Source organism: Vicugna pacos, chromosome 28, assembly GCF_048564905.1.
Source record: "Vicugna pacos chromosome 28, VicPac4, whole genome shotgun sequence".
NCBI lineage: Eukaryota > Metazoa > Chordata > Mammalia > Artiodactyla > Camelidae > Vicugna > Vicugna pacos.
In genome coordinates this window covers 5,870,410-5,893,598 of record NC_133014.1, presented here as the reverse complement: position 1 = coordinate 5,893,598, position 23,189 = coordinate 5,870,410, and the positions used below count along the sequence as shown (strand labels likewise).

Below are 23,189 nucleotides of genomic sequence, written 5' to 3'. Positions count from 1 at the left end.
CCTTTAAAATTGTGAACCACTATATTGTATACCCGTAACATATCATATTGCATATCAACCACACTTCAATAAAAAATTAAAAATACCTTGAACTAGCACTCAAATATTTTAAAGTGATTTTGGTAAATGTCACACTGCGTAACTAGACGATCCATTGTTAACCGTGTCCCCCACTCCATTTACCTTCTCCTGTCCTCTTCCGTTCAAAGCCATTTTTCTTAAGAAAGTCTACGAATCTCCTCAGTGCCCTCTGACACCCCCCCTTTCCCAGATGAGTTATTTCTAACACGAGGTGGGGGTTGGCAGGGGGGATCTGTGAGCAAGAGCATTTATTGTGGTGTCTGTGGGAAGGAACTGGAGAGGCGAGGCAAGCAGGCTTAGGATTGGTTGGTTTGACGAACTGCAGGGCTCTGGGGCACAGGGGCTGTCTCTGGCTATCTGACACCCGGCCCTGGGGTGATTTGGACAGGTGGATGGTGGCCCAGAGTGTGGGAGCCTGATGGAGAAGGTGACGGGGTGTGGGCGCTGGATGGGTTGGCTTATGTTTCAAAACTGCATCCCTGGGCAGAGCCCACCTGAGGAGCGGGATGAGGAGGGAGGCAGAGGCCACGGCTCACCATAGCATCAGGCTGGGTTGTCCATCACAAGGTGCGTCAAGGTTATTGCCTTACGAACATCACTGCTATGAACAGTCTTATGTTCTGGTGTGTTGGCCTCTCGTCCACCCAGTCTCACTTCCTCTCAGGGTCTCTGTTTTCTCCAGCTTTTGCTGGGATAACTGACTACCGGCAGTGCAACCGCAGCAGCTCACCGCAGCTGTCCTATGTCCCTTCTGCCTCAGGGCCTCTGTGCCACCTGCGGTGTGGGACACTGGTAGGGTTCCACTGAGCAACGTGACCACCCAGGCACATGGAACATTAACATCCATCGGGACAACCTTTGACCCATGGATACAGGAGCCAGTGGGATAAATACTCCCACTTCCAAATCACCAGTGGATACTTTTGAAAGCCATGCGACACATTTCCTCAGAGGGTACCCAACAGAACTGAGCCACACTGCTCACAGTGGTAACCAACTCAGTGACGTGCCCTGAGAGTGGCTTGCCTTCCTCCAGGAGCCAGTCATTCTAGTCCCCCTACCTTTGTTCTGTAGGACCACATCCCGAAGGGACTACCTACGTGCAAGTCCTCTTAGGCTCAGTTCCTGGGAAGAAGCTGAGCTCAAGGACAGGTGCACACACAAGGGCTCTCTAGAGTACACACCTTGTAGTGGAGTTGTGGGTTCTGGGGGGAAGAATGTTTCATTTAGTTACATCATGTCACACTGATTTCCAAAATGACTGTACCTTCAGATTGTATACACGTATGTTGTTTCAGCCACCCAGTCTACGACAGCTTGTTACGACAACTCAAGCCGACAGAAACGTTGTCAAACTGTTTTCCAAAATCATTTTTTAACCACTTTATAGTCCTACTAGCAATATATGAGAACTACAGGGGGTCTCCAAATGGCTCCTCTCACACACAAGCTATTTCAAATTGGAGCTCAGTTACTTGGCTTAGTAACATTTTCCATAGATTTCAGATTGGTTTATTGCAAGCAGTCCTGAGCTGTCATGTATATGCAGTTCCAGAAAAGGACCCCTCCCCTACCCCAACTAGCAAATACTATCAGGTTTGGCTGCAGGAAATTGATCACTGATATATTTATAAGCAGATCTGAGTAGGGACGGGGGAAAACAGATTTCAGATCCGCTGCTTAAGCATTACTTCTCATTAACAAATACTTTGTCAAGGACAACGAGAGGCACATAGTCAAAGGTAACAAAGCACTATTTAAAATTGGGGGCCTGGAAATGTACAAAAGGAGCCTGAGATGTCTCCTTGAGTCAAAAAAAAAAAAGTAGACAAGACCAATGGATCATGTCAAAAGAGCCGACTTGAAAGATCTTCAACTGGGAAAAGATAGAATTTAAGCATCAAAAAGCATAAAAATGATGGTAGTTAAAAAAAATCTAAACATACATTTACTGTACTTTTCGGCAACTGCACTCTTGGGCATTTATCCCAGAGAAATAAAAACACATGTCCTGCACAAAAACCTATATATGCACCATTGCTCATAGCAGCTTTATCTGTAATAGCCTCAACCTGGAAACAACCCAAATGTCCCTCAATATGTGAATGGTTAAATCAATGGCGGTGCAGCCATAGCATCAAATACTCCTCGGCACTAAAAAGAAACTATTAATAAATGCAGCAATTCGGGTGGATCTTCAGAGCACCATGCTGAGTGAACTACAGCTAGTCTCATAGGTCACATATGGTATGATTTCATTTGTATAATGTTATCAAAGTGACAAAATTACAAAGGTGGAAAACAGACCAGTGGTTGCTAAGGGTTAGTGATGGTGTATGTGTGTGTGTTTTGGGGTGAGTGGCTATCAAGCAGCGGCAGGAGGGAGATCTTTGTGGTGATAAACAGTTCTGTTCATCTTGACTATGGTGACGGTTACACAAAGCCACATTTAATTCATTTCTTACGTAACATGAGATCAGTAAAATATTTTCTCATTTCCACTGATAACTGATATCATGTTAAATGTGAATTGTTCAATTCCTTTTAAATACTATAATCAGTTACATAAAAATGGATTGGTTTACCAATGATCTATGCTTCATTTCAACATTTTCTTAGGATTTTGCTACAAAGAGGGGAACACTGCATCAGCAGCATATCCTCATTTGTAGCAGACATTGTTGGAGTCATAATTCTACCACACTTTAAGAAAAGTGTAGGGGAGGGTATAGCTCAGCAGCAGAGTGCATGCCTAGCATGCATGAGGTCCTGGGTTCAATCCCCAGTGCCTCCATTAAAAAAAATACATATAAGTAAATCTAATTACCTCCCCCCTCCAAAAAAAAGAAAAGTGTAATGTAAACCAAGAGAAGTTGGGATGCTTTAAAGGGCCAATGAGTAGGTCTAACAGTGCTATCAAATTATTGAGTTTTTTAACCTCCCTGCATACAAAAGCCCAGGACCAGATGGCTTCACTGGGGAATTCTATCAAACATACAAAGAAGAACACACACCAATCTTTCTCAAACTCTTCCAAAAGATTGAAGAGGGGGGAATACTCATAAACTCATTCTATGAAGCCACCATCACCCTGATACCAAAACTAGACAAAGACTCTACCAGAAAGAAATTTATAGGCCAATATCACTGATGAACACAGATGCAAAAATCCTCAACAAAGTGTTAGTAAACAGAATCCAACAGCACATAAAAAAGATCATACACCATGATCAAGTTGGGTTCATCCCAAGGACAGAAGGATGGTTCAACATGTAAATCAGTCAGTGTGATATACCACATCCACAAAAGAAAGGACAAAAACCATATGATCATCTCAACAGATGCATAAAAAGCATCTGATAAAATTCAACACCCATTTATGATAAAAATTCTTACCAAAGTGGGCATAGAAGTAACATATCTCAATATAATAAAAGCTATTTACGACAAACCCACAGCCAGCATAGTACTCAACGGTGAAAAGCTGAAAGCCTTCCTGCTAAAATCTGGAACAAGACAAGGATGCCCACTCTTACCACTTCTATTCAACATAGTATTGGAAGTCCTAGCCGCAGCAATGAGGCAAGAAAAAGAAATAAAAGGGCTCCAAATTGTAAGAGAAGAGGAAAAACTGTCACTACAGGTGGATGACATGATACTATATACAGAAAACCCTAAAAGCTCCATATGAAAACTCCATATGATAAAAGAATTCGACAAGGAAGCAGGATACAAGATTAACACACAGAAATCAGTGGTATTTCTTTACACTAACAATGAAATATCAGAAAAAGAAAGCAAAGAAACAATCTCTTTTAAAATGACATCCAGTGGGGAGTGTATAGCTCAGTGGAAGAGCCCATGCTTAGCATGTACTAGGTCCTGGGTTCAATCCTGAATACCTCCTTTAAAAATAAATAAGTAAACCTAATTACCTCCATCCACCAAATAAATAAATAAATAAATAAATAAATAAATAAATAAATAAAAAGAAAATTGCATATAACAAAATAAAACACTTAGGAATAAATCTGACTGAGGAGGTGAAAGACTTATAGGCAGAGAACTACAAAACACTGATTAAGGAAATTAAAGATGACTAAAAGAAATGGAAAGATATCCTATGCTCTTGGATTGGAAGAATTAATATTGTTAAAATGGCCAGATTACCCAAAGCAATCTACAATGATGTATTACCTCACATGGGTCAGAATGACCATCATCAAAAAGTCTATAAATAATACATGCTGGAGAGGGTGTGGGGAAAAAGGAACCCTCCTACACTGTTAGTGGGAATGTAGTTTGGTGCAGCCGTTATGGAAAACAGTATGGAGATTCCTCAAAAAATTAAACAATAGTCTTAGCACATGATCCAGCAACCCCAATCCTGGGCATATATCTGGAGGCAACTCTAACTCGAAAAGACACATGAACCCCAATGTTCATAGCAGCACTATTCACAATAGCCAAGACATGGAAGCAACCTAAATGTGCATCAACAGAGGTCTGGAAAAAGAAGCTGTGGTATATTTATATAATGGAATACTACTCAGCTATAAAAAAGAATAAAATAATGCCATTTGCAGCAACATGGATAGATCTGGAGATCGTCATTCTAAGTGAAGTAAACCAGAAAGAGAAAGAAAAATACCATATGGTATCACTCATACATGTAATCTAAAAAAAGAAAAAAAGAAGACACTAGTGAACTTATCTACAAAAACAGAAACAGACTCACAGACATAGTAAACAAACTTATGGTTACCAAGGCGGAAAGGGGTGGGAACGGGGAAGGGATAAATTGGGAGTTTGAGATTTGCAAATACTAACTACTATATATAAAATAGATAAACAAGTTTCTCCTGCAGAGCACAGGGAACTCTATTCAGTATCTTGCAGTAACCTATAATGAAAAGAATATGAAAACGAATATATTTATGTATTCATATGATGGAGACATTATGCTGTACACCAGAAATTGACACATTGTAACTGAGTATACTTCAGTAAAAAACAAAACAAAAAAAGTGATTGAGTTGTTTTTCTCTGCCTCACTGCCTGAGTGGATCTTTCTACAAATTGCATTCTGATTGGGGCACTGCCAAGAGGAAGGCAACATATCACCATCACCCTTTGCTTGTACCAGTCTGCATTCTGCAAACTTTATCTTTCTCTGGAGAATGATCCACGAGTTTACCACCAACACGATTTCTCAAATTTCTCATAGAAGTACTGGGAACAACCAGAAGAAAAACAACAGAGGGAAAAATTATTCTCTGAATCAGTTTATATATGAGTCATCAAAACCAACTCCTTGAAACACATATAAGCATAAAATAGTGCTACATTATGCACCTAAAATCTTCCTTCTCATCAATACAAAAGCTTCAGCACTTAATACATTTTTAAGAATAGAAAATCTGTTTCCTTGTGTCCTAGTGAAATAACTAATTTTACACATTAGCATCACTTTCCCTAAAATAAATATTTTCACACACTAGGACACATCTGATATGTGGATCACAAATTTCTGTCCATCGTTCAGGGTGATGAGGGTTTCCTGTCCCAGAGGAAGGCTGAGTTTGATGGTGCTTTCCGTGGCCTTATCTTCCAACAATATCTGGATGAGCTGCCGGAGGGGTGGAAATAGTTAAAAGGAAAAGACAAAAAGAGGAAGTTACACTATTCCCCATTTCAGGACCCACTGACTGAATTCTCCTCCCACACCTCGCCCCCACCCTGGGACCTACTCCAGGAGACCCTGAGTTCTCAGGGGAACGCCCAGCGGCTGGTGAGGACTTCGTGGAAGGAATCTCAGACCCAGGATGGTGGGAGAAAGAGGGGGCCCGGGTAGTGTGAGCAGGGGGGGCTCCTTTAGGAAAAGGAATGGGGGCCTGTAGTGTTTGTGAGGGCTCAGAGCAAAACAACACTGCCATTAAAGACACAGGAGGGTTGGTTCTGAAAGTCAGGAGGGAATCCGTGAAACATCCCCGGGTCCCCAGCTACAACGCTCATCACTTCAGCGGTCTTCCAGACGGACACCGAGCCCCGTGCTCTCAGCAGCTCTGAGCTGACACAGTTGGCTCAAGTTCCCGCACAGACCCTTCCTCCACCACCCGTCAAATGTACCCGTAGCTTAGGGGGAAGGCCTATGAAACCTGTCGTTGGTTAAATTAACGCTCTACTGGGTAGCAACAGACTTGGGAGATTCGCAGGGTCTGACGCTGCCTTACGAACGAGCTCTCAGGCACCCAGTTGCCTGAGCAAGTGTTGAAGGAAAACATGCCACCCTGCCCTCAGCTCCGTGGGCACGCGGAAGAGGGGCAGATCATTGGACATGAGTACTTTCAAATGGATAGAGACGCATTTTTCAATCTGACTTCTTTAATTACCCACCCCTTCCCCATAAGTTAACATATTTTGACAAAGATGTACCCAAGATAACTTCGAACACAAGGTTAATAATGGAAGTACAGTTCCCGCCTAGTCTCTCTAAATTCGATAACAACCATCACCAACCAATGAAAAGATGCTTTTCTTCCCTCTTTCATAACAAAACAGAAACAACACTGTCTTCAACTTTACCCTATAGCTGAAGTCACCTGTTTTAAAATATTTTTGCCAGGCTTTAATATCTGAGTACATGACCTAAACTAAAAACTGTGTAGTAGGTTTTTAAGAAGAATACCCTTTATTTAATACCAGGATAATTTCCCCCTTTACTCATAAACACATCTTGGCATCTTACTATTTTGAGCTTTGCTAAGAGGGAGAAGAGGGGCAGAAGGATGAGACAACTGGATGCGATGACCCCAGTGGTCACGGAAGGTGCAGGGCAGTGCCACACTGTTCAGAGGAGGAGGCTGCCCCAGGTGTGCAGCCGAATGGACGCTGACACCTGGCAGGTGAATGCAGATGGGACACAGAGGACGGGCTTCTCTGCTGATGATGGGTGCAAACGCTGAATAATGAATGCCACGAAAATGAGGTGAGCGTAACTTCTTGGTGTTAGATGGTTTAAGTCATTATAGCCGATTCAGCAGGTGCACGTGAGCAGAAGCAGGTTTAATTAATCTCCGATGCATATTCCCTAGGATTATCTGACATCCATTTGCTTGTATTGCTTTATTATGTAGTTCAATTAAATATGTAAGGTCTTCTCTCTTGTTTCTGCCAATTAAATGTAGGTCAAACCCCATTGTAATGAACTTCGGAATTGGGGAGGGATGGGGTAAAGAGTGTTCTGGAAAGGTGTTCAGACCAGGAGGTTTTTTTTGAGAAACAGTAACGATAACTAGGGTTATGGGTACTTACTATGGTCTAAGAAATTTATAATAATTAATTCATTTAGACCTCATGAGAGCCCTATGGAATTAGATCTATTGATTCCCATTTTGTAGATGAAGGAACCAAGGAACAGATAAATTAAGCAACTTGCCCAAGGTTCTCAGCTCATAAGTGGAAGATGGGGAACTTGAACCCAGGAAGTTAGGTACCAGAACTGCCCACTTGTTTCCCCTAATCATCAGACTGGAAGAATTTCAGTGCTTGTCACTCAGCTTGGTGGGAGTGGTGACCTGTCGCCCCGTGAGTCTAACTGTCCAGGCAGGCTCTGGGAAGGCAAAGCGCAGGCCATCCACACATTCCACACCTACAACGAGCCAGTGCCCCAGGGACCTGAGCTGCCGGTGAGCGACAGATACGCTGTTGTCATCACCCCCGGCAAAACCAGCTAAAGCAAAGGCGGATCTAGAACCCTGTATCCTTGTTTGGACGATGTGACCTCCCTGAGTTTCTTAACCACCTGATAGCTCTTAGCTCCCCGCAAACACTGTGTGCAAGTTGGGGCCCTGGCGTCTGTACCTTATTGCTGGTGGTGGTGTCCACCAGGAAGCCCGGGACCCTGACCACCACGCTGTTCCCAGCTGGGTCACATCCGTCCTGGCTCCTGTGTCTCAGTGTCACCTGGGGGAGGTCCGCACTCAGGACTTCAGGCTCCTGAGCAGGTGAGCCATCTGGACGGTGGAAGGGCTCCTGGTCTGGTGGGACAGGAGGCTGGTCATCCGGTAGCACGTCCTTGAGACTTCCCATGTCCTTGTCCTCCTCTTCCTTTTCTAGGCACGACTGAATTATGTGAATCATGTATTCCAAAAGCAGCAAATGAAACAGGTGCCAGGAGCCTACATTTAAAAAACAACTGGAAATGAATAATTCAATAGACGGACAAGTGAGCAGACCCCTGTGAAACCAACACCTTTCCTGGGGCTTTTAAGTCCTGTGTGCTGGAGCTTCACGCCCATGGCTGATCCTGAGAGTCCCGGACAGGGTCCATCGCCTGCCAGCATCCCACACACAGAGGACCCCAGCAAGGCGGCTACTGGACAGAAAGCACAGGGAGCCTACTGAATGGCCTGAGCCATGAAAGGGAACATAAAACCCAGCTAGTGTGGGATGGGAGGAGAGCAACCCAACAGAAAAGAATGGGTGCCCTTCCCAGAGCTGGAGGACCTGTCCCTCCGCCTCCTGCAGCTGACACGAGGGAGAGGAAGGGAGGAGGCGGGAGGGACGTGTTGCATTTGGCATGGCTGCATCTCCTGGTGGGAGGTGGGGAAGGCCTGCACGGGCTGTCATCAGGGAGTTTGGGGGCGGGAGTACAAGAGGGTGTGTGGCTCAGCTGAGTGCTCCGAATCCCAAGGACTATGGTTCCAGGAAAGAAAAGGGTAATAAATGTTCAGCTGAGAAATGGGGGTGGGAGTGGAGAGGGGCTCTGGCATATTACAACTGTTAAAAGATAATTTAGTGAAGGTAAAACCACGACTCATACAGATATGAAATGAACGTGTATGAGAGATTTCACGGAACTCAACTTGGGTACTAGTAAGCCATTGCAACTGATTCAAAAGAGGATTCAAAGTGCTAAATGTACAGTAAAGCATGCTGCTGATGTTAATTTACAAGCAGATGCCAAACAGATCTGCCCCCAGGGCAGTCATTAACTGTACCCACCTGACACACGAGTCTGCGTTTCTGGGGGAGACTCATTTGCACTGTTACCCCTTTGGCACAATTTACAGAGCCGTACAATGGGGCAAAGACAAGGAGAGGTGGCAACAGCCTCCGAAGGGTGTTGAGCCTTTCTGTCCATTTCAAAGCTTTACACCACGTTCATTACTGACAGATCTTCGGTGAGAGATGCTGTCTCTGGGAGACGGCATGACCTGGTCTGGAATGAGCCTAACCAAAACACAACACCTGGCTTGTTTAACTCTGTGACACCATGGTCCACATGAAGAGGGAAGATGCGTGGTGTGAACACTCTGACTTCACACGGAGGTCCAAGAAGGAAGAGGGGAAGCACCAGCCACGGGGCTGGGTGTCGGTCTGTGGCTGCCCGGGAACTCTGCTCTGGAAGAGCGTGAGCATAAAGCAGTCCCTTTGATCCTCAGTTAAGGGGGAGCCGCATTACTAATGGGGGTCGGCTGCAAGGCTGCTTACAGCAGCAACCCCCAAAGAGCTCCAGTGTTTGCAAAACGGTCTAGAGGAGGGCTTGTCTTCCCCTCCTCTTCCACGTCCCCACTGGGAGGGTGTCTGGCAGGGATTCCGCACCCTGACTGGTGTGTGAGCTCATGGGGTGGAGGCTCTGTCTCTCTTTCCAAGGCTGTCAGCCGAGTGCCCGGTGCCCAGTGCCCAGGAAGGTGCCTGGGACTCTGAAGGGTCGCGCTAATATCTGCTGAAATGAGGGATCCCTTCCATGGGGCTGGAGGGTTCAGTGGTGAACTCCCCCTCCCACAGCTCTCCTACGTCTGCATCACAGATGTGACAGATGTGACCTGCCCTGAGACAGGAGGGGAGGGGGCAGGGCACAACCATGAAAAGAATGACACAGCCACTGGGCACACAACATAAACTGGCTAGAACCAACGAGGCCCAAGATGGCAGATTAGACTTTAGGTAGACCCTGAGCCTCTTTACACGCTCATTGTATTGTATTAGGGGCTTAATGACACTCCCGCAGGCTAGGTGACAGTTCCCAGGCTGACCATAAAAGGCCAAAAAGTAGGTGGGGGCCTGATTCCTGTAAATCCCCGCCCCTTCCCCATAACAGCTGGAATGGCTGAAATAATCCTCCCACCTCTTAGGCTATGAAATCACCCAGCCCATAAAAATTAACCACCCCCGCACCTCGGGCCGCTCCCCCTCCCGAGACAGACGGCGCTCTGTCTATGGAATGTGTATCTCTGAGCTGGCTTTCCCCTCACCATGGCTCGCTCTTGAATTCTTTCCTGTGTGAGAGAAGAACCCACTCCCCGGTAACAGCCCCTGCAGAGAAAGACCATCCACTGGACCAGAAAGTTTGCAAAACAGCCGCTGCTTGATTCCAACATCTGCCCGTCCTGGGGCCTCTACCCGTTGTTACTCGGGGAAGTTAAATCCAGGTGCCCCAAAGAACTCATTTTTTTCCCCTCAGGAGATGGTGAAAAAGAAAGCGCTTGGTGCTTTCCTCAAAATGTCCTGAAGCAAACAATTCAAAACCCCAGAGAAAATGAATATATGTATATTCACGTATGATGGAAGAATCGTGCTGCACACCAGAAACTGACACCACATGGTAAACTGACCGTAAGCCCGGGAGGCATCCTGCGAGTTGGACAATGGGGGGGGGGGGCGCGGTCCCGCTGTTTAAGGGACTGCCACGCTGCCGTTACGAAAAGATCATCGTGGTTTGTCTGTGTTGTGTTTTAATAAAAAGGCGAAAAGACGAGGACTGGGCTCCCCGCAGCAACATGGGAAACACTTCCGGTGGAAAACAACACCTGTAAAAGGTAGAATCCAAAACGCTGTGTATCCCCGGACTCACCGAAGCTGTCCCTGTGGCAGAGGGTCATGGCTCTGCTCACGGCTGTGAGGAGGAAATTCCATCTCAGCTGGAAAGTGGCAGCCAGTCTCATAAACTCCTCTCTGCTTCTGCTTGGCTATTACATTTTTTGGAAGAAATTTTTTAAATGTCAGGGTTTATGATAAAAACCCTGAAGAGCAGGCTCTCAAGTGCACACCTGGGTGGGGCCCAGACACTCTCCAGGGGCCGGGTGGGGAGAGGAACGAGGAGAGACGCGGGAGAGGAGGCTGGAGCCTGCTTCTGGTCCCTGTCATTCGTGGACAGGATTCCAGGCAGAACCCCTTGAAGTTGGCGGAGAGAAGGCAGGAGGTGGGAAAGCGACCTAATTCCTTTTACAATAGCACACGATTTTTAAAAAGAGGTCACTTTGGAAGAGAGACAGAGGAGCCCTGCAGGGCAGCCTCGCTGAAGCCCCCATGGTGGTTGCTGTTGGTGTCAGTGGCTAATTTACTGTTGCCACATCTGACACTGTGATACAGGGGTGCAGCACCCCCAGCCACGGGAGAGCACAAAGCTGGCCACTGTGAGTTAGCTGAGGCCCGGAAGGTCCACCTGGGCGTCCAGCGGGGCTGGGGTCATCAGACGGCCTGAGTGGCACTAAACTGGGGACCAGGGAGATGCCTCCGTGTGCAGACTAAGAAACTCCCCAGCAGATTGACAGCAGCCTTGGGCCACGCGTCAAATGCATCACAAACCAACGGAGTCACATGAATTTCCCAGCACACATTGGCTTCTCTGGGGTCTCTTGCATGAAGACCACCTACGGGGTCAACCTCAAGTCTCCCAGGAAGAGCTGTAGACTGGCTAGAAATGAGGAAATGTTCTTTTTCTCTTTGTTTCTCCTCAGCCCCCAAAGGACACCCTGGGCTCCAGGTGGGTATGAACCCCCCTCGGTAGAGGCATCCTCCCCCACGACTTCAGACCATCTGGAGTGGGGCTCCCGGGAGGAACTCTCCTGGCGGTCAACACACACACACACACAGCCACGGACGCCTCCTAAAACCATCCAGAGAAGCAGCAGTGAGCGGTCTCTGCACAGACGTTTAAACCATAAGTGTTATCAAGCCCTCCTCCGCCTGCCATCAGGGTGGTACCCCCCGTTCCTATGCTTGGAAAGGATTCTTGGGCCCAAGCTGCACGAGGACCAAGGGAAAATGAAACACAACACAGCTGAGCGCTTTCCGCTGCTGATGCCGCTGGATGCTAACGACAGAGGCCACCGGGCACCTCGGACAAGCCCAGGGCTTCACATTTGAACAGCCTGAGCATTTCACTGACAACAGTCTGCTTTTTATCAGCCAAGCTGGTTCACAAAAACAAGCCCTTCAAAGGCAAGTAGTTACAGTTAATCCCAAACTCCTATATACACTACGCTATACAAAATAGATAAACAACAAGATCCTACTGTGTAGCACAGGGAACTGTACTTAATGTTTTGTAATGAGTTGTAATGGAAAAGAACCTGAATATATAACTGAATTGCTGTGCTGTACCCCTGAAACTAATGTCGTACATCAGCTATACCTCAATAAAAAATGAGGATTTTTTAAAAAAAGGCAGGCAGTTACAAAAGCACCGTTTTTCCGAGATGCCTCATTCGTGAAGGCTGCAGGGGCGAGGATGGAAACACCGTGTTACGTGGTCTTGGATGCAGGGCCCGCCTGTGCTCTTCAAGGCAGGACGGGTGCCAATGGTCTCAGTGGGCTGAGCTCGGGTCAGGCTAAGGCTGCGTGAGTGTCCAAAGCAAGGAACAGGATGGGAAGCTTAATCCTATCGAATGGCTCTGCGCCTCTGCAGTCACACAGCTGCACATGTCACCGATGGACGAGCGCGCCCTGCCCAGGACCCAGGGGGAGGAATCCGAACCACTCAGGCCCTGGAATGGTATGTCCAAGGAGCCGAGAATGGAAACAGACACCTGCCGAGGCTTGGAACCAGCTTTCCAGCTCCTTCCTGAGTTTTCGGGGATGGCAAGGAGGTGGGAAAGGAATGTGGCCCAGGTGTAAGAGGGTCACGTTCTGGAACCAGCCCCCAGGTCCTCCTTGCCCGCTTTCTGCCGCAGAGATGTCCTTACTCTTCCTAAACAGGTCCTCCACTTTCCCGCCGTCCCCGCCGCCCCTGCTGCCTCTCTCGTGAGCGGTGTCTCCCTTCAGCTTACCTGAATCCTGTCCACCCTTCACCGCCCAGTGTAGCCCGCCCCCCTCACCAAGGCCTTTCCCACCGGCCTCAGCCTTCAGAGGACGACGCCTCGAGGGCGGGAGGCCTGGTGTTCAAGGCAAGGATGCTGTGTCTTCCCAGACAGCATTCTCAGCTCCTGCAGGGTGACTGCTGACGCAGGTGATGACAATGGAGCCAACAGGCCTACTGAGGTCAGTCCCAGTGACACGTCGCCCATAAGGACCCAATCCACCCACATCCAAAGCCAACTCATCTTTGCTTTTGTGAAATCAAGCCTGAGGCTTTATGGGGACTTTCTGCAAAATACACCCAGACAAGCACTGTCCTCCTCAAACAGACAAACCCATCTTCCTCCTAAACACACCTGCTGGGTGCAAACACACTCACTCCTGCTCCCTTGTACACACACTCACCTGCACACTCACGCTCACCTGGACACACTCACACAAGCTCACCCAGGCACACATATGCTCACTTGCACACACGCACACACACCACACAGATATGCTCACCTGTACACACACACCACACATATGCTCACCTGCACACACACACAATGCTCACCTGCACACACACACACACACCCCCCTGCATGACGGCTCAGCCCCTGAGACACCATTTCCCCGTCCTTAACCCCCATGCCAGCCTCGACACAGTTCCTGTCCAAAGCTCTAGAAAAAACCTTTTCACCAGGTCATGGGCACTCAGGGCTAAAATGTAGCTAGAATAACCAACAGCCACTTCTTGTCTTTAGAAAAAAATCATGGTTTTCTACCTGGAAGACCCGTGCTTGGAGATTTGCAGACAGACAATTCAGGAACACGCTGAGGTCTGCGGATGTCCCCAGCAAAGAAATTAAACTGCTCAAACCTATAAAGAGATAAAACAAACAAAAAGCCTGGGAGCAGCGTAACGGAATTTCTCTGCAGGTATTTGTATACCTGGTAACCTGGGGGATCAGATCTGAGCAACAGTTCAGATGAATTCCCTGCGGCCTCACACTCATTTTCAACACAAAGGCTGCCTTCTAAGGCTGGCTTCGTCACCCCCAGGCTGTCTTGTTCGGTGCCATATGCTTTTGCCTTTTAGCAACCACCTCTGCCCCTTGTTGAAATGGGAAGAAATGTTTTGAAATAATAACTACACCTTTGTAATTAGACAGGACCTGCCTTCAGGTGAGCTCATCACTTGATACAGACGTGACCTCACCCCTCCCTGCCAGTTTTATAAAAGGGGTAGTTTGTTAAGATCCTTTGACTGATGGTGGACATCAAAGCTGCTGACGGAGGCTCGGTGCCTTGCCTGGGGTTACACTCAGTCAGTACAGACCTCAGGGTGGAGCCCCGGCGCGTGTGACGCTGGATCCCCACCTGCACAGGCAGCACCGACAGCGGAAGGACAGCCTTTGGCCTCCCCACCCGTCTGGGTGCTGCCACGTGCCAGGTAGAGTTTAGAACACCCAGGGGGTGGCCGTGGCCCTGGCTGCGGTTTGGTCAGCCTTCATCTGGAAGACAGTCCAGGTCTATCTCAAGCATCCTGCCAGGTGTCGGCAGTGGCTGCCGGCATGCAACCTCCCTGCCAGCTCTGAGCCTTCTCAGAAGGACACATGAGGATGCCAGCAGGAGCCCAGGGACCCTGGGCAGGCGGGTAGCACCCCGGAGGAGAGGCCTCATGTCCTCCTGGGCTCCTTGGGCTCGGGCTGGGGGTGAGAACAAGGCTTGGGTGGCCACCTGGGATTTCTAGGGGAGCCAGTAGCTGGGAGAGGGGGTTTCCATCGCCCTGAGGCCTGCTGGGTTAGGTGTTCACCTTCCAGTTGCAGGTTTGGCTGGAGGGGAGTTTCCTGGGGGTGGGGGTAAGGGTGGTGCATCTGGGATTTGAAACAGCCAGGCAGTAGGGGCCTGGGACACCATCAAAGGACAGAGAGCAGGGGGAAAAGGGGAGAAGCTGTTTATCAACAAGGGCTGGCTTCACTACCTTAGTAACTGGTACAATCCTACCAAGTCCGCCCCACTTCAAGGTCAAGGAAACCAGATAATCTGTGATACTCATGTGCTGGACCCACGTATCTGTCGGGTCCTGAGGTGCTACCGGCTGCCAGCCCCACGCTGGGGGGGGGGCCAAGACAAAGCCCCCAGCCCACACCTGCAGGAGCTCCAGCTCCAGCTTTATGCACAGCTGAGCCCTCCCAGCAGCTCAGATCAAGGCCCAGAGACTGGCCCTTGGGCTGGGGGAGAGCATGGGGGGTTCTGCAGCCCCTCCTGAAGGGCTCCGGTTCCCCCCGTGGGGAGACAGCAGCTCTCACTGCTGATGCTCCCCAGCGATGTCACAGCGCTGCCAGCCAGCTGCCTGTGGAAGGGAGACTTTTCCCCTTAAGAGGAACTACAATTGTCAGATAGTGTTGGGGCCCAGAGAAGGAGGCCCCAAAAAGTGCCTCGATGGCATACTGGTTAATCTGAATTAAAGTTACTTAAGAAACGGCCGACAGAGGAGGGACACTCCGACTCCCTCCTCGGTCTCCCTGGAAACAGGAAATAAATCTCCCAGGTGAAAGGCGCCCTCCCTGCACCGGGACCTAAAGAGACACCCTTGTTGCCAGAGACGGGAATTGAGGTGGAGAAGTCCGCGTACACACACCTCTTACTTCTTTAATTTACTACCTCAAGGCAGATTCTGAGGTTCTTCACTAACTGGGCATCCAAACCGAAGTTCCTTTGTTCTGTCAATTAAGTCACAAGCGTATTGTTTCTTTGTCTAAAAAGTGTAACAGCTGCCTGCTTCGGCCACTTCTTAGGTTCTATTTCCTACGAGATCTCTGCGTGCATGATTTAAAATTCGTTTCTCTTTTTCCTGTTAATTATGTCAATTTTATTCTAAGTCCAGCACGACCACTCATGATGAGTAGAGGGAAATTCCTCCTCCTCCCCCGACAGTCGCAGATGTTCATGTGCCTAACAGCACCTGTCGTGGGTAAAAGCGCCGGGGTTATGCTTCATGTTGTTACAAACGGCACTTGAGGATGCTCCCGGTGGTGACGGCAAGGCTGAGCGTGAAGCCCATCCAGGCAAGGCCTGGATGAGGCAATCTGTGCCGACAAGAGGGACGCAGAAGGGCTTCCCAAAGGAGACAAGAAATCCTGTCAAGCAGCGACCACAGTGGTCTGTCTGATCACCCAGCAACCACGTCCCGGCACCATGAACCCCAGGCCAGGCCCTGGAAGAGGGTTCCCTGGGGCACTCCTCACTGCCCGCAAGAAGACTGAGCAGATAAATTATACCAAAGAGGGAAGTTCTAGTTCTTCCAATAAATTTGTGAATTAGCAGTGGCCACACCAGCCCTGAAAATACACCAAACACTGTAGCCAAGCGGCTGCGGAAGAAGGATTACATTTCATCTCCGTGTTCTCCTCCGGATCATCCGCGCTGCTCCAGCTCCCCTGCGGGGCCGTCTCGAGAACATCCCAAGTGCCCTGACAGATGATGGCGTGGAGGTCCGACTTCAGGGTGCTGGCCCGCCAGCTGCTTTTCAGCACTATTCTCATGGTCTAAAAACAATAGGGAGGGGATAACTGTAGGCAGATTCCTTAAAAGACTGGAAATAGACTTACCCTATGATCCAGCAATCCCACTCCTGAGCACATATCTGGAGGGGAGTCTAATTTGAAATGACACATGCACCCCAATGTTCATAGCAGCACTGTTTACAGTAGCCAAGACATAGAAACAACCTAAATGTCCACTGACAGATGACTGGATAAAGAAGTTGTGGTAGATTTATACAATGGAATACTACTCAGCCATGAAAAAGAATGAAATAATGCCATTTGCAGCAACACGGGTGAACCTGGAGATGGTCATTCTAAGTGAAGTAAACCAGAAAGAGAAAGAAAAATACCATATGATACCACTCATATGTGGAATTAAAAAAAAGACACTAATGAACTATAAAACAGAAACAGACTAGCAGACTTAGTAAACAATCTTATGGTTATTCGGGGGGGGGAAGGGGGGAAGGGGGGGAAGGGATAAATTGGGAATTTGGTATTAGAAGATACCAAATACTACTTATAAAATAGATAAACAACATGTTTCTTCTGTCTAGCACAGGGAACTATATTTAATATCCTGTAGTAACCTATAATGAAAAAGAATATGAAAATGAATATATGTATGTGTGTGTATGACTGAAACATGATGCTGGGCACCAGAAATTGACACACTGTAAACTGACTAGACTTCAATTTAAAAAAAAGACAAGAGGGGAGCAAGCACTTCGTGGACTCTCGTCACTCCGGCCTCATCTCCGCCCCCCAAATTCCCAAGCTCTCATGGCTGTGGAAGAGAAAGAGAAGTGGGTTTGGCTGTGACCCATTAAAGCCAAATCCTAAATGACAATGACAGTGTCTGGATTTCACACATCCTAGAACCACCCTTCTGAAAGTCAGCATCCGGAACTGCTCTGCTCACGGCCGGGTGCTGCAGGGGCTCAGGGCCCGTGGCTCCTCCTCTCCCTGCTCCCGAGTCTCAGCGCCCCCTCAACCAGCCTGAATTCCCCAGAGAGGGCAACAGTGCGCGACGAGGGGCCGGCCGGGAATGTGGCTCTGGAGAAGCGACAGTGTGGGTGGCACTACAGGGTGGCTGGGGGGATTGGGAGCTGTCTGTCCTCGCCCCTGTGGAGCCCTGGGCGCTGCACTGAGCCTCAGCTGCACCACTGAACAGTCCAGCCCCTGACCATTTGGAGTCTGCAGGCAAGCTATGGGCCTCCTCACACCGGCCCTGGCAGCAGGCACTACAGCTGAGAGAACGGCCCCTGGCTGTTCCTAAACCTGCCTGAGGGCTGGGCCGGCTTTGGCTCTCTGGGCTGGCCACTGCAGGTGGCTCAGGATGAAGGCCGTGCTGAGGCCCGTGGCCAGCCAGCCCGCTCAGGGCTCTGACAGGGGGCAGCACAGGACAGGTCACAAGTGCGTGAGGGGGAAACGAACCGGAGGACCGGTGTCTGGGGAGACCCCCGTGCTGGGAGGATGGAGACGGTGGAGGGCAGGCCTGGCTGGGCACCAGCCCCTGTCTAGGACTGGTTTGGAGCAGAGGGATGGTCTCAGGCCCCATCCTGATCTGGTGCCACAAAATTTCAGTCCACGGGGCCATGCGCAGTTCTGTCCGTCCATCTGTCCTAGGCTCTGCTATGATGCCCCGTCACCTGTGATCCTGGCTGGCCCTGGCTGCCACCTCGCGGGGCCTCCCTCTGGAACTTCAGAACCTTGACCTGCTGGTCCCACCCCCTCTCCTGAATGGTGGGGGGGCCTTTCCAAGGAGGGAAGGGAGGGGCGGCTTCCAGCAGAGCACCTGGGGCCCAGCAGGCCCTCCCAGCCCACAGCCTGCCCTCTGCCCTCTGCCCTCGGTCCCCTTGCACTCGCAGTCTTCACTTTGCACTTGGGGAAACGGCTTTGCTGCCTCCTGCATGGTTGCCTGAAACCTACCTTGGCCATGTTGGAAAGATAGATCTTTCTTCCCAGTCTTTTGACAAACACGGTAACATCTGTTAAGAACAATACATGTGGACGTTACTGATACAAAAACGTCAAATCCGCACGCACGACAGCAGGGATGAGGCGGTCACACAGGAGGGCACCGCTGCCCACACACCCGCCTGCATGGCCGGGCCCCAGCACCCTCGCCCCCCTCACCCACTCGCCCCTTCTCCCCAAGTGGTTCTGAGACCCTGGTAGGGGTGCTCTGACGACAACACCCAAATGTGCTAGAAAAATGATGCAATCCAGCCTTGGCCACGCATGCTCAAGGGAGTTTAGAATTTTTGCCCAGGAACCCTGAGCTCCCCTAACTTTCTCACTTCTATGTGCTCTCCTGAGAAAGACGATCAGAAATGAGAGAACGTAAAAGAGGAGGAGCTCTCCTCTGGAGGTGCTCATTTATTCCTGGACTCATGCATCAGGGACACTCGTGCTGTGTCTGCTGGGTGTTTGCTACGTGGTTGGATGGGGGAGGGTGACCTCAGAGACACACACCGCATTCCAACAGCAGGAGGAGTGCTCCCAGCCTTGTGAGGTGCAGGGAGAAGAGACTGAGGGGTTCAGGGAGGGGAGAGGCCTGTTTGGAAGAAGGTATCAAGGATGGCTTCACTTGGAAGGTGAGATTCAGCCTGAGTCTTAACGCATAGGTAGGAGTTTGCAGGGGGCTGGGGGTGGGGGAGGCGGACTAGGCACAGATAGGACCTTTGGGGGGGTCAACCAGTCTTGTGTTGTTGGCGAGCCCCAGTGGGTCACGGGGGTCCCTTGGGGTGGGGGGACAGGGCCGGGGACAGAGGCCAAGCAGTGAAGGAGAGTGGACCATCCAGGCAATGGGGACCAGAGGCAGTTGTGAACTGATCGAATGACTGTTATAGAACTGCCGGGTGCGGAGGGGAGTGTGACTGAGCAGGGTGAGGCTGGAGGCAGGACCATCAACCAGGAAGCGGTGAAGGAGCCTGGGCGCGTGACCGAGGGCCGAGGGCTGGGATCAGGGCAGGTGGTCAAGGAGTGGGAGCACGGGAAAACTGGAGCGGGGCTTCTCTTCCCCTTTCAAGGACCCCGTTGCCCAGCAAGCACGGGACCTCACTTTCTCTCTGCAGGACCCTCCCTGCTGCCTTCTTGGCTGGCAATCATACTGGCCTGCAGGCCTGGCCTGGGCAGGTGAAAGTTTCCAAGTGGGTCACAGAGGGATGGAGGCTCCCAGGGGGAGGTGGAGGCCAGGGGTGCTGGGGGTGCCGGGGGTTGGGGGCAAGGGTCAGACGCAGTCCTGGGCTGTGGGCACGCTGGGGAGACGACAGGCAGTGGTCCAGGAGGGAAGACTTACCTGCAGAGGTGAAGGGGGTTCCCTGGGAGGGCTTGGGGATGGGAGGGGCCCTGAGCTGCCCAAGAAGTGGGGGGCCAGGTGGGGAGCACTACAGGCAAAGAGGGAAAACCTCACAAAGGCAGGAGGGAGGAAACAGGCACTTCCAGGACCATGGAACACGCTGGAGTTTACAGCATGTGGGCTGGAGTTTACAAGGGCCACGGACGTGGGGCGACGCGAAGGGGTCAGATTCAGAGAGACGCTGGGACAGCCCACAGAAGGGCTCAGGCTCCCACCAAGAGGCTGCCGTAGGCTTTGAGCAGATGAACAGCCGACGCTGACAGCAGGTGTGTTCAAAGACGCCGCCCTGGCATCCAGGTGGAGGGGGAAAGTGATCTGGAAAGTCAGCGGGGACACTGGGACCACATGGGTGTGGACCCCCGGCGTGAGCAAGTCAGGATACAGGAGGGATTTCTATGGAGGGAGTGATACTCTTTGAGCCTCGCAGGAGCCCACATGGAGCACAGGGAGGTGGGAGGATGGTGGGGCCCCGTCGACCCTGCATGAGCAGGCGGGGAGCCCAGGACTCCAACTGCCCCTCCCATCCCCACCAGCCTCCCCTCGCCTGTCCCCACCTTCCATCCCCTGGGCCCTGCTGTAACTCGCACAGCGGATGGGTAATGGGTGTGGATGGACCAGCATTCTTACCGGCACCACAGGGAGAGCCGGGAGACGTGAAGAGGCCAGGCATCAGGGAAGGCAGACAGGAGAGGACACTCATGCCACCTGCTCTCACAGATTTTAGGTTTTTCATGGAAACCTACCTTTGAGTTTGGAGATCTGTAAGAGGGCTGGGAAACCTTCCAGAGCCGTGAGAAGCCACAGCTTAAACTTCTTGCTAAATAACCGGACAGATTTCAGGTACTGAAGGGACACATCTTCCAGAAAGTCACGCAGGAGCACGTCCTCAATCCCCTACAACAGAAGTGCCCACACGCGTAACGGCGGCCAGAGCAGGTGGCCTTGCTCACAAGGGGCTGAAGGTCACAGGAGCCACAGCGGAGACAGTAAGGGTCCCACTCGCTGAGGGCACGGCCACCACGCAGCCCCGGCCACGGCCCACTGTGCCGGACACAGGCTGGAGTGGCCGGAACTGGTCTTCTTTCAAAGATTTTAAAATACTGATAACTGATTCAAAAGTTTAAAAAATGCTAATGATGGCCAGTACTAGGGGTCGGGGGGCAATAGGTGTCAAACCAAAATATTTAAAGGTGGAATCCAGCCTCTGGTTTTCAATCTTTACGTTAAAAATCTGGAAGCACCAGATCTTCTTTTCCTAAAAAATAATCAAATAAAAAGGTAGGGGGGAGGGTACAGCTCAGTGGTAGAGTGCGTGCTTAGCACACACGAGGTCCTGGGTTCAATCCCCAGTCCCTCTGTTAAAAATAAATAAATAAACTTAATTATCTTTCCCCCAAGCAAACAATAAAAAAAAGGTAAAGGTTCATGACTAGCTTAGGGAGAGCATGTTTCCACCATAGAAATTATGTATAATTGACCCCTAAACTGCAACAGTCACTCTAGAGACAGAGCTTAAAAAACCAAACAAACTGGGCAGTGAAGTATAATCCAAAGCGACTGTTTCAATTACTCATTTTAAAAAGTCCCCTTTTGTTGAAATACCAGTGGAAGAACTCTGGCTCCACTCAGGGTCCACAGGTCACTGGAGCCACAGGTCACAATGTGTCCTGGCTTTTTCTCTGCATGAGGAAACCCATGCTCTCACTGAATTCAGAGAGGAAAGTGGACTTACAGGGAAACATCTGAGGCTCACAGTCCACCAGCCCCATCCTTTACTCCTCAGAAGGCCTGGGTCTAGGGACACCACAGGGAGAGTGAGCGGCCGCTGGGACCCCAGCCTCAGGTACCGATTTCTGGAAAGGACACAGACCAGCAACCCAAAGTAACGTCTTCTCACCTTGTACAGCTGCACATCATAGCACTTGAAGAGCTGGCACACGTCGGGCAGTGACATAAGCATGACCGTGTCCTGCTGCAGGGACTTCCAGAAGGAAGTGAGTGAGTCCTCCACCTGATGGAGAAGAGCGTGTCTCTGAGAACGCATGTGCCTGCGGAGAGCAGCCCTGCACGCACACCTGATCAGCCCCCAGTGGCAACGGATGACTCCGTTCCAGTCCACGTGAAGCTGTGTCTATCAGCTTTTCCAAGTAGTGTTTTAGAAGCGGTTCTGCAACCATCACAGAGTGCCTGCCAGGTGGGTGGGATGACGTGGAACATCTTTCACGAGGCAGTTTAAGGGAAGGAAGGCTGTCTCTGACCACAAGGGGCTCCTGTTGTCTGTACCAGGATGAGGACTGGGCCACAGGGGCACAGGCCACTGTTCAGAATAAATTTCCTCTGCTCACTCCCTCACCATCATCTTATTCCGAGGCATCTGCTTCAGAAATATTTCTCTAATTTATCCCACTTTCTCTCTGAAGTCACTGTCACTGCTCCAGAGCCAGCTCTCCCCCCTCCCCACCCCTCCCCCCTTCCCACCACCCTCCCAGTGACCTCATGTCAAGGCAAACCCACGTCTTCTCAATGAATCAGAGTGCTTCCCAGGGCAGGGGAGGCCCTTTCCAGTGCCAGCCTACCTTGCCACCTCCCCTCTGGCTTCTCTCCTTTGGAGAGAATAAAATCTGGTCCTGGCGACCCGCCTGTCCTGTCACGCCCGGGAACTTCCTACCGCCTCTGTCTGCACCATTGTTTCTACCTGGAACCCCTTTCCCACCCCATCTTGAGGCCGCTGAACTTCTGCTTTTCTGCGAGGGTCGGGGGTACACAGCCTCATCTGGGGAGCGCCCTCCAGCCATCCCCAGTACTCTTCCCCTGGCACCCAGGACAGTTCAGTCAATCACACTGCTTCTTGAGGACGTGTCACACTGTATCATGTTCACTGGCTCATCCTGTACCTTTCAGCTCCAGACTATACGCAGCTCAAGCCTCCTGGGGAACAGCTTCCTAGTTCCAGAACCGGAGCTGGTCACAGGGGGGGATGGAGTCAGGACCGGACGAGGAAATGAAGGGAGAAGGACGCAGCGGACATTCACAACACTGCATCCATCGGCCAGGGGCCACTCCGAAGACAGCACGGTCCCTCCCTCGCGCCAGTGCTTGATGCTAGGTTCAAGGTGTTCTCATGCTGA

General features: G+C 50.3%; 1 protein-coding gene across 1 annotated transcript in view; it reads right to left on the bottom strand.

Moving 5' to 3' along the window:
• Positions 1 to 5,350: 5,350 nt before the first annotated feature.
• The window catches only part of RFX8 (regulatory factor X8), a 48,113-nt gene continuing 30,274 nt past the window's right edge, over positions 5,351 to 23,189 (bottom strand). The window contains exons 8-15 of the mRNA XM_072951302.1: positions 21,959 to 22,072; positions 20,805 to 20,955; positions 18,630 to 18,688; positions 16,541 to 16,697; positions 13,932 to 14,026; positions 10,940 to 11,054; positions 7,945 to 8,261; positions 5,351 to 5,710 (exon numbers count right to left, since the gene is read on the bottom strand). Of these exons, the coding sequence (XP_072807403.1) occupies positions 5,579 to 5,710; positions 7,945 to 8,261; positions 10,940 to 11,054; positions 13,932 to 14,026; positions 16,541 to 16,697; positions 18,630 to 18,688; positions 20,805 to 20,955; positions 21,959 to 22,072 (1,140 nt within the window). The 3' untranslated portion in view covers positions 5,351 to 5,578. The remainder of the gene's footprint in view (positions 5,711 to 7,944; positions 8,262 to 10,939; positions 11,055 to 13,931; positions 14,027 to 16,540; positions 16,698 to 18,629; positions 18,689 to 20,804; positions 20,956 to 21,958; positions 22,073 to 23,189) is intronic.